The sequence below is a fragment of the Gorilla gorilla genome, chromosome 1 (genome assembly GCF_029281585.2).
Source record: "Gorilla gorilla gorilla isolate KB3781 chromosome 1, NHGRI_mGorGor1-v2.1_pri, whole genome shotgun sequence".
Taxonomy (NCBI): domain Eukaryota; kingdom Metazoa; phylum Chordata; class Mammalia; order Primates; family Hominidae; genus Gorilla; species Gorilla gorilla.
The window spans coordinates 238,661,227-238,679,754 of NC_073224.2; the positions used below are offsets into that span (position 1 = coordinate 238,661,227).

At 57.3% G+C, this 18,528-nt stretch overlaps 2 protein-coding genes across 15 annotated transcripts in view; one reads left to right on the forward strand and one right to left on the reverse strand.

Annotated features, from left to right (window-relative positions):
- Window positions 1-1,375, forward strand: part of MMEL1 (membrane metalloendopeptidase like 1) — a 41,664-nt gene extending 40,289 nt beyond the window's left edge. For all 3 annotated transcript variants that reach the window (XM_055349165.2, XM_019010223.4, XM_063703350.1), the window contains 3 exons: window positions 321-416; window positions 715-791; window positions 1,259-1,375. In XM_055349165.2, coding sequence (XP_055205140.2) covers window positions 321-416; window positions 715-791; window positions 1,259-1,358 — 273 coding nt within the window. In that variant the 3' untranslated portion in view covers window positions 1,359-1,375. The remainder of the gene's footprint in view (window positions 1-320; window positions 417-714; window positions 792-1,258) is intronic.
- Window positions 884-5,590, reverse strand: PRXL2B (peroxiredoxin like 2B). 12 transcript variants are annotated; one of them, XM_031007094.3, is made up of 7 exons: window positions 5,390-5,590; window positions 5,055-5,259; window positions 4,558-4,609; window positions 3,897-3,960; window positions 3,725-3,800; window positions 3,310-3,428; window positions 884-2,939 (listed from the first exon to the last, which is right to left on the reverse strand). In XM_031007094.3, exons 1-7 carry the CDS (start codon window positions 5,450-5,452, stop codon window positions 2,922-2,924), a joined length of 597 nt encoding a protein of 198 aa, XP_030862954.2. In that variant the 5' UTR covers window positions 5,453-5,590; the 3' UTR covers window positions 884-2,921. The 12 variants fall into 12 exon arrangements, with proteins under 12 accessions (XP_030862954.2, XP_030862955.2, XP_030862949.3 ...); XM_031007095.3 differs by having other exon boundaries at window positions 3,310-3,396; window positions 3,725-3,820; window positions 5,390-5,562; XM_031007089.3 differs by having other exon boundaries at window positions 3,725-3,820; window positions 5,390-5,562.
- Window positions 5,591-18,528: the final 12,938 nt, after the last annotated feature.

Below are 18,528 nucleotides of genomic sequence, written 5' to 3' on the forward strand. Positions count from 1 at the left end.
AGTGTGGCAGGGGAGGGGGTGTCAGCGCTGCAGGGGAGGGGGCGCCAGTGCATCAGGGGAGGGGGCATCAGGGGCTCATTCAGGACAGGTGCCGTGCGGTGGGCTGTCTGGCCAGGGATCCCCTCCGAGAGCCCAGCTCAGGGGTCCCTGAGTGACTGAGGTGGTGAGCGCTCATCCGTGGGGTGTGTGAAGGGCCCTTGCAGCAGCAGGACCCCCACAGGGGTAGGTCCTGGAGCCAGACCTCTGCTCTGCCCTGAGATCTGAGGGTTCTGGAGTCCAGGCTGGCAGGCCTGAGCTCAGCTCCTGTCCGGTGCCTGCAGGCCTACCTCAAGTGGATGGCAGAGGGTGGCAAGGACCAGCAGCTGCCCGGCCTGGATCTCACCCATGAGCAGCTCTTCTTCATCAACTATGCCCAGGTGGCAGCCGCAGTCCTGGTCCCACCATCCCCATGCTTCCCCACTCATCTCTGGAGGGCCCACTCTGGGGCACCTCCAGGGACCAGAGCCCAGCATGGAAGGCCCCTTGGGGGGAAAGCATGAGGGGCAGGGGGCGGGAGCTGGACAGGATTTCAATGCTGATGGGAGGAGGGGAGCACCTGCTGACTCCCCTCACCCCACCCTAGAAGGGGAAGCCTGGGGATAGTGGAGACCCTCCCCCACCCCTCCTGGCCACCCCACCACACCACCTGTAGCCACGCCCCCCACATGCCCACAGGTGTGGTGTGGGTCCTACCGGCCCGAGTTCGCCGTCCAATCCATCAAGACAGATGTCCACAGTCCCCTGAAGTACAGGCAAGTCTCCCATGCCCACAATCCCCTTGCCACCCACAACCCCCTCGCCCCCACCCCAGTGGCCTGTAAAAGAAGAAAGCACAAAAAGTGGCTCAACAGAGACAGGTTTATTTTGGGAATAAACCTGAGCGGGGCTTCTGGCCGATTTCGGTCAGGGACATTCTCTTACAGACTAAGGGCATTTAAGGGTTTAGGAAGGGGGAGCCTACCGCAGGCTGCAAATGCTTCTGTGTGAAGGAGAGTTTTATTGCAGAGTTGGAATATCTCTGGCTGGAGGGGAGGTTATTCTCAGGATTGGCATGTTTCTGGTCAGATGGGGGTTTATCTCACGGTTGAAATGTTTCTGCTCATACTGACATGAGCCATTAGGCTGATGTTTTGGGCTGGTTTTTAATCACGGGGAACTTAAAATGGCCATGTTTGTCCAAGATGGCAATGCTCCTGCTGTCACACCCACCCACCCACAGGGTACTGGGGTCACTGCAGAACCTGGCCGCCTTCGCAGACACGTTCCACTGTGCCCGGGGCACCCCCATGCACCCCAAGGAGCGATGCCGCGTGTGGTAGCCAAGGCCCGGCCGCGCTGTGCGGCCCACGCCCACCCGCTGCTCGGAGGCATCTGTACGAAGGTGCAGCTAGCGGCGACCCAGTGTACGTCCTGCCCCGGCCAACCATGCCAAGCCTGCCTGCCAGGCCTCTGCACCTGGCCTAGGGTGCAGCCACCTGCCTGACACCCAGGGATGAGCAGTGTCCAGTGCAGTACCTGGACCGGAGCCCCCTCCACAGACACCCACGGGGCTCAGCGCCCCCGTCACAGCTCTATAGAGACAATCAACTGTGTCCTGCCCACCCTCCAAGGTGCATTGTCTTCCAATATCTACAGCTTCAGACTTGAGCTAAGTAAATGCTTCAAAGAAATCAGAGGCCTTGCTTGTCTGGGAGGGACCAGGGTGGGCAAACAGGTAGCAGTGGCCTTGGGCAAAACAGCTGCCCAGGGGTGGGACAGAGTGACAGCTGGGAGCTGATGGGGAGGGAGCCAGTTCCAGTCAAGTCTCCTAGGGTCCAATGCTAGGGCCAGCAGTGACCAGGATGCCCCCAAGTGCCCGCCCCCAGGGACCACACGTTCAGATGCGGGGAGCCCCACTGGGGCACCGGGGGACCCAGAGAGCTACAGCTGGGAACCTGAAATTTTAGCTTTGTGTAACTGAAAGCCAGAGGAGGAGCTGAACACAAAGGGACGCAGTGTGTCACCTGCTACGCATTTTTAAATGGCCACCGCAAGGGTGGGATTGGGGGCGGGAAGGGAGCCGGGAGACCCACAGGAACCCACAGTGGTCCCCAGGTCTGAACTAGGGAGTGCAGAGAGGGCTGCAGTTGTCATCGGCCTGCATGGGAGGGGAGGGCCTGAGCAGGTAGTCTGACCTGGGAGGTAAGGGGCTCTGCTCTGGGCCTGTTAGGGTCCCCAGGGAAAGGTGGCCAAGAAGCTGGACACACCTAATTAGACTAAGACCCTCCTGGGCCGGCCACCCCACAGGCCATACCCAGCAGGTGCAAACAATGATTCTGACATCACTAAAAGGCCTTGGGGCAGGCTGGCCCATCACCTGAGAGTCTCCAGGGTCCACCCACCCCACCAGGTGGAATCAAGCCCATCTCTGCCCTGAAAACCCAACTCTCCTGAGTGGCCCCCACCAGACATGGGCACTGACCCCGACCCTGCTGGAGCTGACCCCACGCTCCTCTCCTGACGTGGGCTGGGGTCTGTCGCCTTTGAAGGGAGTGACAGGGCAGTGAGGTTACCATCCCCAGTGCCCCACAGGCCAAAGGCCCAAGGTCTCCAGAGAAAGTTGCAGAGCAGGAAGATGACACCTGGGACTCACAGCTACCCTGCCCGCCCTGAGGGCCCCAACAGTGAGCGAGGTGGGGGCTGTGGAGGATGCAGGGCTCGGAGCCTGCGAAGCAGTGCGTGGTCAGGAACTGCAGTTTTAATGGCTTGTTGCTGCCAGCGGATCAGGAGAGGTTCGGCATCCCGACCCAGCGCCTCCGGAACAGTTCTTCCAAGTGGACTTCCAGCACACCTAGGGCAGCAGACGCCACCCAGATCCTCGGAGGCCAGGGCCTTCGCCTCCCTCACACCTCTCTGTCACACTGAGGGGACAGCAGGGTCCCATGGGGCCGCTGGACACTGGATCAGACAAATGCCTGGGAGGGTCCCCTTGGACAATCCCCAGCCCTCCCGAGGCTGAGAGGACATGCCTCTCTGCCCGCCGCCCCATGTGTCACCCCCACCTCGGAGGACAGCCCCAAGGTGCCTGTCCATCCAGCCATGCTGCCCTTCGGCCCCTCTCAGCCTGCCCCACTCTGCAAGTGGGGTCACAGTGGCATCCACATCCCAGGGCACAATTGGCATGATGCCCACGGCGCTGTGGCTGAGCTCCCAGCCAAGCCAAGTGCTCCTCCCAGGGGACCTGGGGGCAGGGCGTGGGTTGGCAGGCAGTGCCCCCAAGGCCCAGCTCACCTGAGGCGGGTCACTGGCACCGACCTCCGCAGAGATGCCCAGGACCTGCAGGATGTGCTCCTTGGGGACGTAGTCGCCTGGGGATTTCTGGACGAAATGCAGCAGCACTTTATCACCACCTGTAGCAGCGGGCAGGCAGTCACGGCACCCCGGAGGCCGCCGGCACCTCACAGCCACGTACCAGGAGGAGGGAGAGTAGGGCAGCCCTGGCCAGCCATATCCCCCACCCGGCTACCCAGATGAGTGAGCTGTTCTGCCACAGCCCCGCTCAGCCCAGCAGACACGCAGAACCAGGCCACATTGCGGCGGAGGGGCTGTGATGAGATTGACAAGCCAGAGAGAGGGCCTGGGCTGGGCCACCAAGTTCAGCAAGGCCCTCCTTGAGGCAGTGGCCGAGGCCCCTCCCTCGACCCACCTTTGCTGACCACCAGCAGCCCTCCGCTCTGCAGCAGGTCCCCAGACAAGTTCCCCTGGATGCCAACAGCCTTGGCCTGTCAGGAGTGGGCACAGCCTGAGTCAATCCTAGAAGAAAGGCTCCTGGGAGCTCCCACCACCCCCCGGCCTGTACACCCTTGACCCACACAAACCTTGGCAGCCACATCACGCACGGGCTTCCCCAGAGCTGCTGGGAGGATGCTCAGGCTGTTGTACCTGCAAAGACACCAGGTCGCTTGGCCAGACTCTGGAGAAGCCTGGGTCCAGAGCCTGCTCCAGTGTCCATGAGACCAGTTCCTAGGTCAGGCCCCACCCCACCCACCCACCTCACCAGGGCTCAGAGATGGCACAGGCGACCAGATCAGTAGCCAGCCCAGCCCACCGGCAGGTTGGACACCGAGCCCAGTGGCTGCTAGCCGAGGGCCCACAGAGGGTGCAGGGAGCATGGATGGGGCCCCAGGCTGGGTGTGCCCAGGGATCTGGCTCAGCTGGCAACTGCCAAGCAAAGGAAGCAGGCTGTGGCACAGACACCAGAAAGCTGGGTTGGCCCCTGATGGGGCACGAGGCTCCACCCCACGAGGTGGTCTGGACACTGAGAGTAAGCCCCGGAGAAGGTGGCTCATTACAGTCGCCCAGCACCCAACAGAAGGCCTGGCAGAAGGGCTGGTCCACAGTGCCACCAGAGCCGCCTTGCCCAGGAAGGCCCGAGTGGACAGCACCACAGAGGGCAGCAGGGAGAGGAGGTGGCAGGGAGTGGTGGGCACCCCTGGGCCCCCCACCCCACGCTACCCAAGGGTGCCCGCCCCCACTCACCGCTTGAAGCCTAGCTCCTTATAAAGCTGCTTGCTCTCATCCAGGTAGAGCTCTGGAAAGCGGAAGCCACATGTGTGTGCCCCAGGCGCAGAACCAGCCCCCAACCCACTCACCACCAAGAATCGCCCTCCTCCTTCCGACCCTCTGTTCCTCTGCCCACCCTCCGTGCTCAGCCCACCCCCGCAGGGCCGGGAGGGGTAAAACGGGGCTGAGTGTCCCCCCTCCCCTCAGAAGAGGGGCTGAGTCCCAGAGGCAACAGGTGGAGCCGGCGGGGCAGAGCTCGTCCAGACTCAGCTGCTGGGCCCAGGTCTGTGCAGGGCACCACCCAGCCACCAGCTGCGGGGCGGGGAGGCAGGGAGAGATGAGGGACGCTGACCCGTGGGCATATCAAGGCCGCTCCAGGAGACAGAAGGGCCTGGGTTGGGCAAGAAAGGGCCCCGAACGCCCTGAGCTCAGGGAAGGGTATCTGCGCCGCCGCGGCGGGGAACAGGACGCACCTCCCGCGAAGTAGTCGCCGTCCAGGAACTCCTGCAGACCCAGGGCCTCGGGCCCTACGCCCACCAGGCGCACGCCGTGCTGGTCCAGGAGCCCAGCAAGGCTGCTGAGGTCCTGGGCGATCCAGCGGCACACCACGCACCCGAAGCGCCGCAGCCCGGCCACCACGCACGCGCGCTCCCGCCACAGGCTCCGCAGCTCCACGGCCTGCCGGGCGGCTGGGTCATGGGCGCGCCCCGTTGCCCCCAGCCCCGCGGCCCCCACCACCCCATCGCTGCCAGGACGCCCGGGCAAGAGCCAGGGACGCGCCCACCGCCCTGCGTCCACCCGGCCTCACCTCCCCGGTCACCGCATGCTTCAGGATGCACGCGCCCACGCGGGCAAGGTCCACCGTGCTCATGGCGGCCGCTGCCAGCCCTGGTTCCCGGCTCCCCGACTCCCCGGTTCCCCGCTCCCGGCTCCTCGCTCCTGGATCCCCGCTCCCGGCTCATAGATCCAGCCCCAAGCCCCGCCCCGAGATGCCCCGGTCCCGCCTCTCTCGCTGCCGCCGAGGCCCCGCCCCTTCGGGCTCGTCTCCGCCCCGGGCCCGCCCCCAAGATGGCCGCAGCGCGCCCCGGCCACGCCTCCGGCCTCGCCCCCGACCGCTCCCCGAGCCCTGCTCCGCCCCCTCGGATTCGCCCCTAGTCCCGCCTTGTTTCCCCTCCTACTCCAGGCCAAGCCTCGAGATCGCGGCGCCAAATCCCGGGTCCGCCTGCCTGGGTCCCTCCCGCCTCCTCAATCCGGGACTTGCGGGACAGTTGCTGTCCCGCGTCCCGGTCCCGCCCCTAGCCCCGCCTCTCCGTTGGGCCGCCGACTTGGACCCCGTCGGCCATTGGCGCAGCAGGCGGAGCTGGGCGGTGCGGCCCTCGGTGCGCGGTGCGCTTGTGCGGAATGCAGCGGGAGGCGGGCAGCCGGCTCGGGGTGGTCCCGGGGGGCGCCGGGGAGCGGCTGGGTACGGTGGGCCCAGGGGTGGTCCAGGGAGCGGCGGGGGTCTCCCTGCGGCCTCGCGCGAGACTGGGCTGGACTCAGGGTTGAGGGGAGAGGGTGAGCGCAGGAGTCGCGGGCATAGGGGACCGCGGGCCGGGGTCTCCCGCGGGGCGGGGGTCCCAGCAGTGGGGGGCGGGGGGGTGCGAGGGCTTAGCCTTTCCACGTGGCCTGGTTTTCGCTTGAAAATCCCTGCAAATGCGGCAGCATCTCAATTATACATGGGCGCGATGTCTTTAATCATAAAATACTGTTCATGTCGTGCCGGTTGCATATCAGCTTTTAACCCGCCAAACCTTGGGGCGAAATAGACCCCGGGGAGATAAGCACAGCTCCCAGAAGTGCACTGCGGGTCAGGTGCCTGGCAGATGCGTCCTGTTCCTCCCCCACTGCAGCCCTGTGATAGCTTTTGTCACCGAGATGGGGTGAGGGCCGGGTCACAGCTTCACCCGGCCTGGGCTCCCACCTGGGCGGGCCCGGCCTGGCAGAGTCTGTGCTGCTGGCACGGGTCCTCACTCCCCAGGCCCCAGGACAGCTCCAGGGGCCTGGGCGGGCTGGAGAAGGAAGGGGGAGCCCCCACACTGTATTCCAAATAAAGGGAGGCTCGGGGGGGTGCTGCTGCTTCCTGTGCCCTCGCCCTGGGGCGGTGAAGGTCCAGACTGGGAAACGGAAGTCATTACTATGTCAGAAAGGGCAAAAAGCAAAACGAGGAAGGGGAAGCACGAGGAGGGAGGACCTGTGGCAGCTCCAGAGACCAGGAGTGCAGCCCCCAGAGACCAGGGCTACCCCTCTACCGTCTCGGGCTGTGTAGGAGGGGCCCTCTACCCTCTGGAGTTGTGCAGGAGGGGGCCCCTCTACCATCTGGGGCTGGGCAGGAAGGCCCCCCCCCCCACCGTCTCAGGCTGTGCAGGAGGGGGCCCCTCTACTGTCTCGGGCTGTGCAGGAGGGGGCCCCTCTATCTTCTGGGGCTGTGCAGGAGAGGGCCCCTCTGCCGTCTGGGGCTGTGCAGGAGAGGGCCCCTCTGCCGTCTGGGGCTGTGCAAGCAGTGAGCAAGCTGCCGCCTCCTTGGGAGCTGGGATCCCAGACGGGATTCAGCCATTTTCAGAGACGTTCCCAGAAACGAGAATGCGAGATCAATTCCTCGCCTGGCATCTCCCACCAGCGCCATCGCTGCAGGAGCCTCACTGGAAGCCAACGGGCAGAGGAGAGTGGGAAAGGAGCTTGCAGCCTCCCAGCTCCAGTGATGCAGAGCAGAAGGTGGCTGGGAGGCTGAGAAGCCGTAAGAAAATAGCAGGGCCAGCCCATGTGGCCGCTCAGATACATGCTATGTGTGTGTTTGCATATGTAGGGGCTGAAAAACTCCACCTCCATCCTTTTGAGGTCCTGGCTGGGCCCAAGAGTTAAATCAAGATAAGACAGATCATCATGCCAGTGTATTTGATTCAAGTTGGATGTGGCTCGGGAGCCCTCCTAAGGAAATGAAGACCCAGTGAAGCAGACTCAGTCACTCGTGTGCTGAGTTGGACAGAGAACAGTGAGGCTTGAGGAAGCAGCTAGATGATGTGGGGGGCTGAAAAGGTGAGAGGCATTTTATCAAGGACTGTACAGCATTTGCTGGGTCTCAGCTTCTCATCCTTGAGGATCAGAGCTTCCTAGTGTAGGGAGAGCATCTTTCACCTGGGAATTTCATCTTCTGCTTTTAAGAAACACAAGAGAGATCAGAATGATCTTTTTGCACCTGTTATTGTTTTAACTGCCTTTAATTCCTAATAGTGACTATGCCAGAGCAGCCTATTTTGGGGTGGCACCTTCTTAACTCTGCATACTGTACATATCTGGCACACATCATTTAAAGTAAATAGACAGGCTTGCTTACTTTTTACTCAGGTGCAACATAATTCAGAAAAGTGCAGACATGCTCAGTAGACAGCTCCTTCTACACGCCTGTCGACTTTCTTTCATCAGTGACATATTGGTCGGCTCTTGCTAGGCTGTGTTGCCAAAACAACTCGCAAGCCTGGGTCAATCACAGCAACCAAGTTTCCCCTCCCACTCAGGTTTCTTGTCAGCCACGGGGGGGCTCAGCTTCTGATGCCTCCTTCGTTCTGGGGTCCAGGATGAGCAAGCTGTGGCTCTCTGGAACATGCCGTTCTCCTGACCAAGGGAGGACATGGAGGAGAGATGGAGAAACCATGCCACACTCTCCCGGCGGCCATACACAGCTGGGATGTGTCGCTTGCACTCCCATGTCACTGGCCAGAGCAAGTCACATGGCCAAGGAGGGGCAGGGAAAAGCACTTCCTCCTCCAGGTGGTGCCAGCTCTGGGACTGGGTTTTAGCTTTCCTTACAAAGGAAGAGCTGGCCCGTTACTGCAGCAGGGATGCTGCCAGAAGACGTGAAACTCCGGGGTCAGAGACAAAGGACTTTTTCATTCATGGCATGGCAGGCAGGTGCTCACCTGTGTGTTTGGTCTTATCCCCTTGCCCCCAAATTCCACGGGTGCCATGTGGGTAGGCCTGGGTGGGCACTGCACAGTCAGTGGGTTTGCGTGGCCACTGAGGAGCCCTGCACTGGGGGAGTCAGCTGTTTCTGCAGCAAGCAGTGAGCAAGCTGCTCTTTGTCCCTAGAGGACTCTCAGGGCAAACCACCCTGAGAAATGGGGGAGGGTACTCAGGGCCTCCGTTCCTGGCACACCCTGTGAGAGGTGGGGGGCATGAGACACTCGTGGAGGACTGCCCTCTTAACACGAGAAGCTGCCAGTACCGGAGGCCAAAGAGACTTACCCAGAGATTTCACCGGCATCCCTGGGCTGCCTGGTGCCACATATGTGAAAACATTTCATGTAAGCTTATCCACTCAGTAGCATGAAGGTGGAAGGGTGTCTTAGTCATAGATGGGGTGGCTTCTAAAGAACAGAAATGGATTTCTCACATTTCTGGAGGCTCGAGGTCCAAGATCAAAGCGCCAGCATATTCAGGGTCTGGCGAGGACTCCTTCCTGGTTCCTAGATCACTTTTTCATGCTGTGTCCTCACAGGGTGGAAGGCACGAGGGGGCTCTGGGGGGCCTCCTTTTTAAAGGCACTAACTTTGGCTGGGCGCGGTGGCTCACATCTGTAATCCCAGCACTTTGGGAGGCCGAGGTGGGCGGATCACCTGTAGTCGAGACCAGCCTGGCTAACATGGTGAAACCTTATCTCTACTAATGATGCAAAAATTAGCTGGACGTGGTGGAGCATGCCTGTAATCCCAGCTACTCGGGAGGCTGAGGCAGGAGAATCACTTGAACTCGGGAGGCAGAGGTTGCAATGAGCCAAGATCATGCCACTGCCTTCCAGCCTAGGCGACAGAGTGAGACTTCGTCTCAAAATAAAATAAAATACATAAATAAAAGCACTAACCCATTCCTGAGGGCTCCACCCTCACTACCCACCTAAGCACATGCCGAAGCCCCACCTCATAATGTCATCACATTAGGGATTCGGTTTCAGCGTATGAACTGGGGGAGGGGACACAAATGGGGGAAACTGGCTCCACTGTGTGAAAATTGTCAATACTAAGGCAGAGTCACTTATGTCAGGACCCAAGCAAAACGGAGCTGGGAGTCCTCAACAGAAGGTCCCTCATGCTCGGGTGCCTATGATGAGAACTGTTACAGGGACTCCGACAGCACACAACATTCCAGATCAGCTGCTCCTATGAAGACATCTCCCCCGCAATAATCATGTTACCCATGAGTAATCACCAACCCTGCAATAAGCTCCTGTACCCAGGGAGGTTTATTCCAAAACAATCTGTGTAGACTTCCTCTTCTCACCCCTAAAAGAAAGATATACCTACGGTCCCCCTCGGCGTGCATATCCCAGATTGCAATCCCCTGCCATCCCCCAGTAAACTTTGTTTGGGAGAGCCAGTCTCTCTGTTGTTTATTTTACATTGACAAGTTGCAGCATCGTGGCCAGCAGCAGAAGTCTTACTAGAAGTCCTACTAGGCTTCTTGAGTATGTGGGTTGGTATCTTTCATCAGTTTGGGAATTCTTTTATTTTATTTGTTTGTTTGTTTGTCTGTTTGTTTTGAGATGCAGTTTTGCTCTTGTTGCCCAGGCTGGAGTGCAATGGCTCGATCTCAGCTCGCTGCAACCTCTGCCTCTTGGGTTCAAGCGATTCTCCTGCCTCAGCCTCTGGAGTAGCTGAGATTACGGGTGCCCACCACCATGCCCAGCTAACTTTTGTATTTTAGTAGAGACAAGGTTTCACCATGTTGGTCAGGCTGGTCTTGAACTCCTGACTTCAGGTGATCCACCTGCCGTGGCCTCCCAAAGTGCTGAGATTACAGGCATGAGCCACCGCGCCCGGCTGGGAATTCTTTTTTTTTAACACTATCTTATGATGTCTCATTCTTTCCTTCCTTCCTTCCTCTTATCCTGGGAAGCCCCATACGCATATATTAGATCTTTTAACTAATGCGTCTTGTTGAGTCAGAGTCACATAAGTCTCCTGTTCTCTGTTGTGCTTTTCTTTCCCACGGGTATTTCAGTGGCTGTTTGCACCGTTTCTGTTGCCCTGTCTCTGTCTCCCCTCCATGGTCCACCTGCCACGGGGTCCAGTCTGCCATCACCCATCTCATGACACTGACCTGCAGCCCTGGGATGTCCATTTGGTTCTCTCGTATAGGTTCCAATCAGCTGTGGAATTCTCCATCCAGAGATCCCGTTAGACGGCATTTCCTGTTCTTAGTAACACGTGAATGAGTTATTTTAAAATACCTGTCTACTGACACTCACATCTGAGGTTCTGCTTCTGTTGCCTCTGTTTTCTTTTCTTTTCTTTCTTTTTTTTTTTTTTTTTTTTGAGATGGATTCTTGCTCTGTCGCCTAGGCTGGAGTGCAGTGGCACAGTATCAGCTCACTGCAACCTCCACCTCCCGGGTTCAAGCGATTCTCCTGCCTCAGCTTCCCAAGTAGGACTACAGGCGCGCACCACCACACCTGGCTAATTTTTGTATTTTTAGTAGAGACGGGGTTTCACCATGTTGGCCAGGCTGGTGTTGAACTGACCTCAGGTGATCCACCCACCACGGCCTCCTAAAGTGCTGGAATTATAGGCATGAGCCACTACACCTGGCCAGCCTCTGTTCTCTTTTGATAATGGCACACACCTTCCTGCCTCTTCTCATGTCTACATCTCTGTTCTAGCGCTGGGCCCTGCAAACCTTAGGGGAGGTGTGCCCAGTACACAAACACACGTGTGTGCACAAAGATAGGTCATTGTCAGGGCGTGGGGAGATCGCAGGACCTGCATCAGACCAGGGCTTGTTCAGATGCTGGCTCTGGCACCTCCCAGCTGGGTCACTGTGGGTAAGTCACCACCTTGTCTAAGCCTCAGTTTCTTCATCTGTAAAATAGACCCTGGTAATCACCTTTGCCAACCACACACTCAGTTATCAGCCACTCTGGCCTGCTCACCTTGCTTCTGAGCAGCAGGAATCACAGCCCCGCTGTGGCTGAGAGGATGCTGGAGCGCTCCAGCTCCATCCCAAATGGCCCCTGGCCCCTGCCATCCTGCCCATCCCCTCCAGCAAAGCCCAGGATGTCCCTATGAGAAGCCTCACGGACTCAACCAGGTGGGCAGGCTGCAGAGGACCCCTGGGAAAGAGCAGCTGTGTTTCCCCAAGTCCCACCCTTTATACACCAAAGATGGGATTTGATCAACTTTCTTTCTTTTATTATTATTATTATTATTACTTTTGAGGCAGGATCTGGCTCTGTCACCCGGGCTGAAGAGCAGTGGTGCAATCTCAGCTAACTGCAACCTCTGCCACCCAGGCTCAAGTGATCCTCTCACCTCAGCCTCCCAAGTAGCTGGGACTACAGGTTCCGCCTGGCTAATTTTTGTATTTTTAGTAGAGATGAGGTTTCATCATGTTGGCCAAGCTGGTCTGGAAGTCCTGACTTCAAGCAATCCACCTGCCTCGACCTCCCAAAATGCTGGGATTACAAGCTGAGCCACCGTGCCCAGCCTCAAAATTATTTTGTAATTGTGATAAGATACACATGACATAAAATTCACCACGTGGAGCATTTTAAGATCAGTTCAGTGGCATTAGGTACATCCACATTGTTGCAGCCATCACCACCATCCATCTCCAGAATTTGTTGACAATCCTAAACTGGAACCCTCACCTATGAAACACTAACTGCCTCCCCCAGCCCCTGGCACCCACTGCTCTATTTCCTCTCTATAAATTTGACAGTTGTAGGCGCCTCATAGAAGTGGCATCATAATGGCCTTTGTCTTCTATAAATGGCTTATGGTACGTGGTGTAAATTCCTCAACATCCATCCATAGTGCAGCCTGTGTTCGATCTCCTTTCCAAGGCTGAGCACCTTCCACTGGACCTATCGGCCACATTTTCCTTATTCTTGTACCTGTTGATGGACTTCTGCGTGGCGTCCACATTCGAGCTCTTGTGAACGCTGCGGCTGTGAACCTGGGTGTGCAAATATGTGCTCAAGTCCCTGTTTTCAATTCTTTGGGATCTATACCCAGAAGCGGAATGGCTGGATCACATGGTCATTGTAGTTTTAATTTTTAGAGGAACTGCCCTAATGGTTTCCACAACATCTGCACCATGTCCCATTCCCGCCAGCAGTGCACGGGAATTCTAATTTCTCCCCTTCCTCAGCAACAATTATTCCTCTCCAGGCCGGGCACGGTGGCTCATGCCTGTAATCCCAGCACTTTGGGAGGCCAAGGTGCGTGGATCACCTGAGGTCAGGAGTTCAAGACCAGCCTGGCCAACATGGTGAAACCCCGTCTCTACTAAAAATACAAAATTAGCGGGGCATGGTGGCAGGTGCCTGTAGTCCCAGCTACTCGGGATGCTGAGGCAAGAGAATGCCTTGAACCCGGGAGGCAGAGGTTGCAATGAGCCAAGATCTCGCCACTGCACTCCAGCCTGGGCGACAGAGCAGGACTCTGTCTCAAAAAAAAAAAAAAAAAAAATCTTACTCTCTGTATTGGGAGCTTGAAAAGAAGCCGTCCATCCCGCTGGGCCTGAGGTGGTCTCCCCGTTGTTCTGATTTGCGTTTCCCATTTCCCAAATGCTTGGTGGCACCAAGCCTTGTTTCAGGGGCATGGTGGCCATTTGTGTGTCTTCTCTATTCTAGTCCTTTTCCATTTTTTCACCCAGTGGTTTGTTTTTGATGTTGTTGGGGTGTGAGGGTTCTTTACAAATTCTAAACGGAATGCCTTATCTGATACATTTCCTCCCAGTCCACGTGTTGCCTTTCATTCTATTCATTCATGTTCATAAAGCCCCATGCATCTATTTCACATGTTTCTGCCTGTCCTTTTCCTGTCATACCCAAGAAATCAAGAAATCACTACCAAGTCTAACATCAAGAGGCTTGTGTTTTCCTTTGAGGGTTTTAGAGTGTTTTGTTTGTTTGTTTTGAGACGGAGTCTGGCTCTGTCGCCCAGGCTGGAGTGCAGTGTTAGCCAGGATGGTCTCTATCTCCTGACCTCGTGATCCGCCCGCCTCGGCCTCCCAAAGTGCTGGGATTACAGGCGAGGGTTTTAGAGTTTTAGGTCATAATTTAAAACAAGCCCCAGCTCCAGCGGAGTGGAGCTGCCGCCAGGGGTCACAGCCCAGCGTCTGAAATGCAGTGGTGCACAGACTAGGGAAGGCCCAGGCCTGGGTGGGTCTTTCCGCAGGATCCTGGAATATTGCTTAGGGGAGGCTGAGACCAGACTGGCAGTCACCTGTCTGGGAAAGCACCAGGCCCTGCGGAAGTCCCCATGGTGACAGTCACGTCCTGGCCATGTGGGCGGGTGTGGGGGAGGGACCGCAGGGAGGCGGAAGTCCTTGTTTTTTCCTGCAGCCGGGCACGGGCAGGAGCTGAGCAGCCCGAAGCCGTGAGTCGCTGCCACTGCTCCTTCTGTGCCTGGTGCAGCCCCAGCTCATGGGGTCTGGGCCGCCTCTGATCCCATGCCCCCCCACTTCACACTTGGGGTTCTGGCTTCCCCGCTGTGAGCCTGTCTCTCCTCCATGGGACAGGCCAGCCTGGGCAGCCATCCCAGTGCTCACTGCCCAGCATATAGTGGGTGCCTCATAAATGTGGGCTGAATAGAGCCTGCCCCTGGGGGCCCCCTCACTGCCAGGCATACAGAAGGTGCCTCATAAATGTGGGCTGAACAGAGCCTGCCCCTGGGCCCCCCGACTTCCAGACATAAAGTAGGTGCTTCATAAATGCAGCCCAAACAGAACCTACCCTGGGGGCCTCCACTTCCCTTGGATGGGGGCAGAGACCCTCTGCCAGGCAGCGGCCACCCAGTGCCTGGGACAGGTGCCCCCTTCTCCCACCCTGGCCTATCTCGGGGCATCTGAGGGAGGACAGGGCTGTGCCCCCCACTTTATCCTCGAGGGTCTGGCTTCCCCACCTGTGAGCTTGTCTCTCCTCCGTGGGAGGAGCCGCACCGTCGTTTTCACTTTCCATGATGACCACTGAGTGAGAGAAGATGACGGCAGCTCCCGTGTTTAAAAAGGAACCATCCGCGTAACTGCCGCAGGCAGGGCCCGTGCTTGGGCAGTGAGGCCTCGGCCCTGAGAAGGCCCGGACCCCACAGGCCTGGCCGTGGCTGAGAGGGAGTTGGAGTCTCCCGCCTGGGCAGCCCCTCTGCACCTGGGGTGGTGGAGCAGGAGCTTGGCTGCAGGCGGGGCTTTCCTCCCAGCTCTGGGAGCCACCTTGCTGCAAACGCTGTGACTTCCGAGAGCCTCCGTCTCTGTTTGACACTGTTAATCCTTTAGGTGACTTTTTTTTTTTTTAGATGGAGTTTTGCTCATCGCCCAGGCTGGAGTGCAATGGCACGATCTCAGCTCACTGCAACCTCTGCCTCCCAGGTTCAAGTGATTCTCCCGCCTCAGCCTCCCGAGTAGCTGGGATTACAAGGCACCTGACACCATGCCCAGTTAATTTTTGTATTTTTCGTAGAGATGGGGTTTCACCATGTTACTCAGGATGGTCTCAAACTCCTGATCTCAGACGATCCGCACACCTCCACCTCCCAAAGTGCTGGGATTACAGGCGTCAGCCACCATGCCTGGCCTAGGTGACTTTTCATGGTGAGATAACACACAGGCATGGTGAGCAGCGTGGCAGAGGACCTGTGTGCAGGGCCCTGTCTCCCCCCGGGGACCCCTTCATCTGGGAAATCTCCGCTGCGGGACAGGGATGCTGTGTCGTCAGGACGCAGCGTCTCTCCAGGGCACCCGGGCCTCTTCTGAGCCTCTTTACCCTCTTTGGCTGCGTGCTTTCTTCTCTGTGGCAAAAGGTACATGACGTTTTATTGACCATTTCAGCCACTGGCAAGTGTGCAAATCAGTGGCTTTAGTCCATTCGCAATGCAGCTGGACCCCACCCTTTCCTGATTCCCGCAGGCCAGGGCTGAGGGCGGGGAGGGGCCTGTGCGGCAGCCTGAGACCGGCTGTCCAATGGCAGAGCTGCCTTCTGGGAAAGCCAGGGGGTCCCCTGGGGCCCCATGCTGGAACCCCAGCAATGGTGGTTCACGTGTCTCTCCATCTCACTTCCCATGCAAAAGCAACACAGGCGGGTACAAACCCCAACAATGCAGACGTGGAGGACACAGAAAGTGAAAATGGTTTCTGAGCCCCTCCAGCCGCCCTCTGGGGACACCAGCCTGGCGTTCTTCAGACACAAGCACTCCCTGCAGCCAGCGTAGTTGGTGCTCACTGGAGGGCTGGCCAGGCCTGGGAGCTGATCCTCTCAGCAAAGTTCAGCCCCAGGGATGAGCTCAGCCGGAGAAGGAGAGCTCTTTGCCTCTGGGGCTGCTGCCCTGGCGGAGCCACGCCGGGAACCCGAATTCCAGCCGAGACAGTTCTGGACCCAACTGTGTCTCCCCTGATTTTCTGTGTGGAGACTTAAGCCCCAGTGATGCTGCATTTGGAGGTGGACTTGTAGGGAGGGAGAGACACCAAGCGCCCTCTCTCTGCCCTGGCCAAGGGGAAGGCCGGGTGAGGACATAATGAGAAGGTCCCTTCTGCAAGCCAGGAAGAGACGCTGCCTGGAACCAACCCTGCCTGCGCTGGCTCCGGGACCTCTCGCCGCCAGGACTGTGGGAAAATGCTGCCCATGACTTCAGCCACTCAGTCTGTGGGACTTTGTCCTGGCCAGTTGAACAGATTAACAAAGCCAAAAAAAGCGTACACAAGTGGGCAAACATACATACACAGAGAAGCAAACAGTGCTGGGGGGAGGGGACACCAGACCTTGAGGAAGTGAACCCAGGGCAGGGCTGGGCCGGGAGTGGCTGGGGTGGGGAGACCTGGGTTTGCCAGAGCCCGCGGTGGAGCAGGTGGAATGCGACCTCCTCAGAGCCTGTGACTATCAGGGAAGGAGCGGCCCGAGGAGGCCCGAGCAGGCTGCCAGGGGCAGGGCCCCTATGGGTGTCAACATCTTCTGAGAGTTGGGCACAGCCTGGACTTTTCCCAGGGTGGGGCCGGACCTCCCAGGGGCTTCGGGGCTGGGCCAAGACCGCTGGATTCATCAGGCTGCAGCCACACTGGGGTTGCGGGCCACGGGTCTGTTCGGTGCAGACGGATCCAAGGGATGGACAGACATAGGACAGCCTGGTACCAATTCCCACTTAGAAACATCACCTGCTTCAGGGTCCGTATGATGTCCAATAAAGCACACCCGCTGTGAGCCTGTGAGTCTTGAGTCTGGCAAGTGCCTGCCCTCACATAACCACCATCACTTTTGTGATGAAGACATTTCCAACAAACTTCCCTTGTTGAGCTTCTATGGACTGAATGACGTTTCCCCCAATTCACAGGTCTAAGCCCTACACCCCAGTGTGACTATGTTTGGAAATGGGGCCCTCAAAGAACTGATTAAGGTGAAGAGACATAATGATGGCCAGCACTACACAGGAGGAATGGTGTCCTTATAGGAAGAGGAGGCGCCAGTGTCCTGGGGGCAGAGGGACCACCCTGTGAGGACATAGGGAGCAGGTACCATCTGCAGGCCCAGGAGGGAACCAACCCCACCTGCCCCTGCATCTTGGACTTCCAGCCCCCAGAACCATGACAACATTGCATTTCCATTTCTTGAGCCCCCAAGTCTGTGGCCCTTTGCTTTGTTTTGACACCCCAGCAACATGAGCCCCTTCCCAACCCCTCCCCAGCCCTGGCCACATCATCCTTGACCTCTCTCTCCCTGCAGGTTAGATCTGCCTGTCCCAGAATTTCACCTGAATCACAAAGTGTTGCGCCTCCGGGCCTGGCTCCCTTCACGTGGCCTGATGTCTGTATATTCATCCGCCATGCAGTGTGTGTCCACGGTTCATTTTGTGTTGCCACGTAGCATCTCATTTTGTGGCCCTAGCCCAGTGTGTTAATGCGTTCACCTGCTGGTGGGTGTTGCAGTGGTTTCCAGCTCTTGGTTATCACAGAGAAAGTGATTGTGAACTTTCGCACACACGTTTTGCTGAGGACAACTCCTTCCATTTCACTTGGTTACTAGGAGTGGAGTTGCGGGGTCCTAGGGAAGGTGTGTGTTTCTCTCTAAAAGAATTTGCCAAACTGATGTCCAAAGCTGTACCATTTCAAGCTCCTGCCAGCAGCACGTGGGAGCTCTAATTACCCCATGTCCTTCCCACACTTGGTATGGTCAGAACTTTTCCTCTCCATCACCGTGACGGGTGTGGAGTGGAATCTCACAGTGGTTTAATGTCATTTCCCGAATGACTGTGCATGCTGACCACCCTTTCATGGCTTTGGTGAAGTTCAAATCTTGCCCATTAAAAAACAATAGTGCTGTTTGTCCTCGTATTGACTTGTAAGAATTTTCTCAGAGTGTTGGAATTGTCACCCAATGCGTGGTTTGCCTTTTCATTTCCTGGAAAGCATACTTCCAAGAGCAGGAGTTGCTAATGTCAATAAGTCCCAATTTCAAACATTTTCTCTTGTAGCTCTTGTGTTCTGAGTCCTGTCAAAGAAATCTTTGCCCACGTCCAGGTCACAGATATTTTCTCCAGTGTTTTTCCCAGGAAGTCTTATAGTTTGAGCTTTACATTCAAGCCTATTGTTCGTTTCAAGCTAATTTTTTGTGTCGTGTAGGTAAAGATTAAGGCCATTGTCCCGTCATTTATCCAGTATTCCAGAAATTGTTTGCCAAAAAGACTACCTTCTTCATATTGCATTACCTTGACACCTCTGTCAGAAATGCTTGCATCATCTGTGAATGGGTCTCTCTCTGGCCGCTCCTGTTTCATTGACCTATTGGCACACCTCATGCCCGCCCCACTCTCTCTCAATGGCTGAAGCTCTACAGTAAGTCTTTAAGTCAGGAAATGAAAATACTCCAACTTCGCTCTTCCTTTTCACTATTTTTTTGGCTGGTAAATGTCCTGTCTGTTTTCATATACATGTTTA

Excerpts from the sequence above, each read along its gene's own strand:
- PRXL2B (XM_055349258.2), bottom strand. The coding sequence starts at position 5,452 with ATGAGCACGGTGGACCTTGCCCGCGTGGGCGCGTGCATCCTGAAGCAT. Across the intron at positions 5,260-5,389 it reads AGCATGCGGTGACCGGGGAG|GCCGTGGAGCTGCGGAGCCT; the intron begins GTGAGGCCGGGT and ends GCCGCCCGGCAG. Across the intron at positions 3,821-3,896 it reads TGCGTGATGTGGCTGCCAAG|GCTGTGCCCACTCCTGACAG; the intron begins GTTTGTGTGGGT and ends GGATTGACTCAG.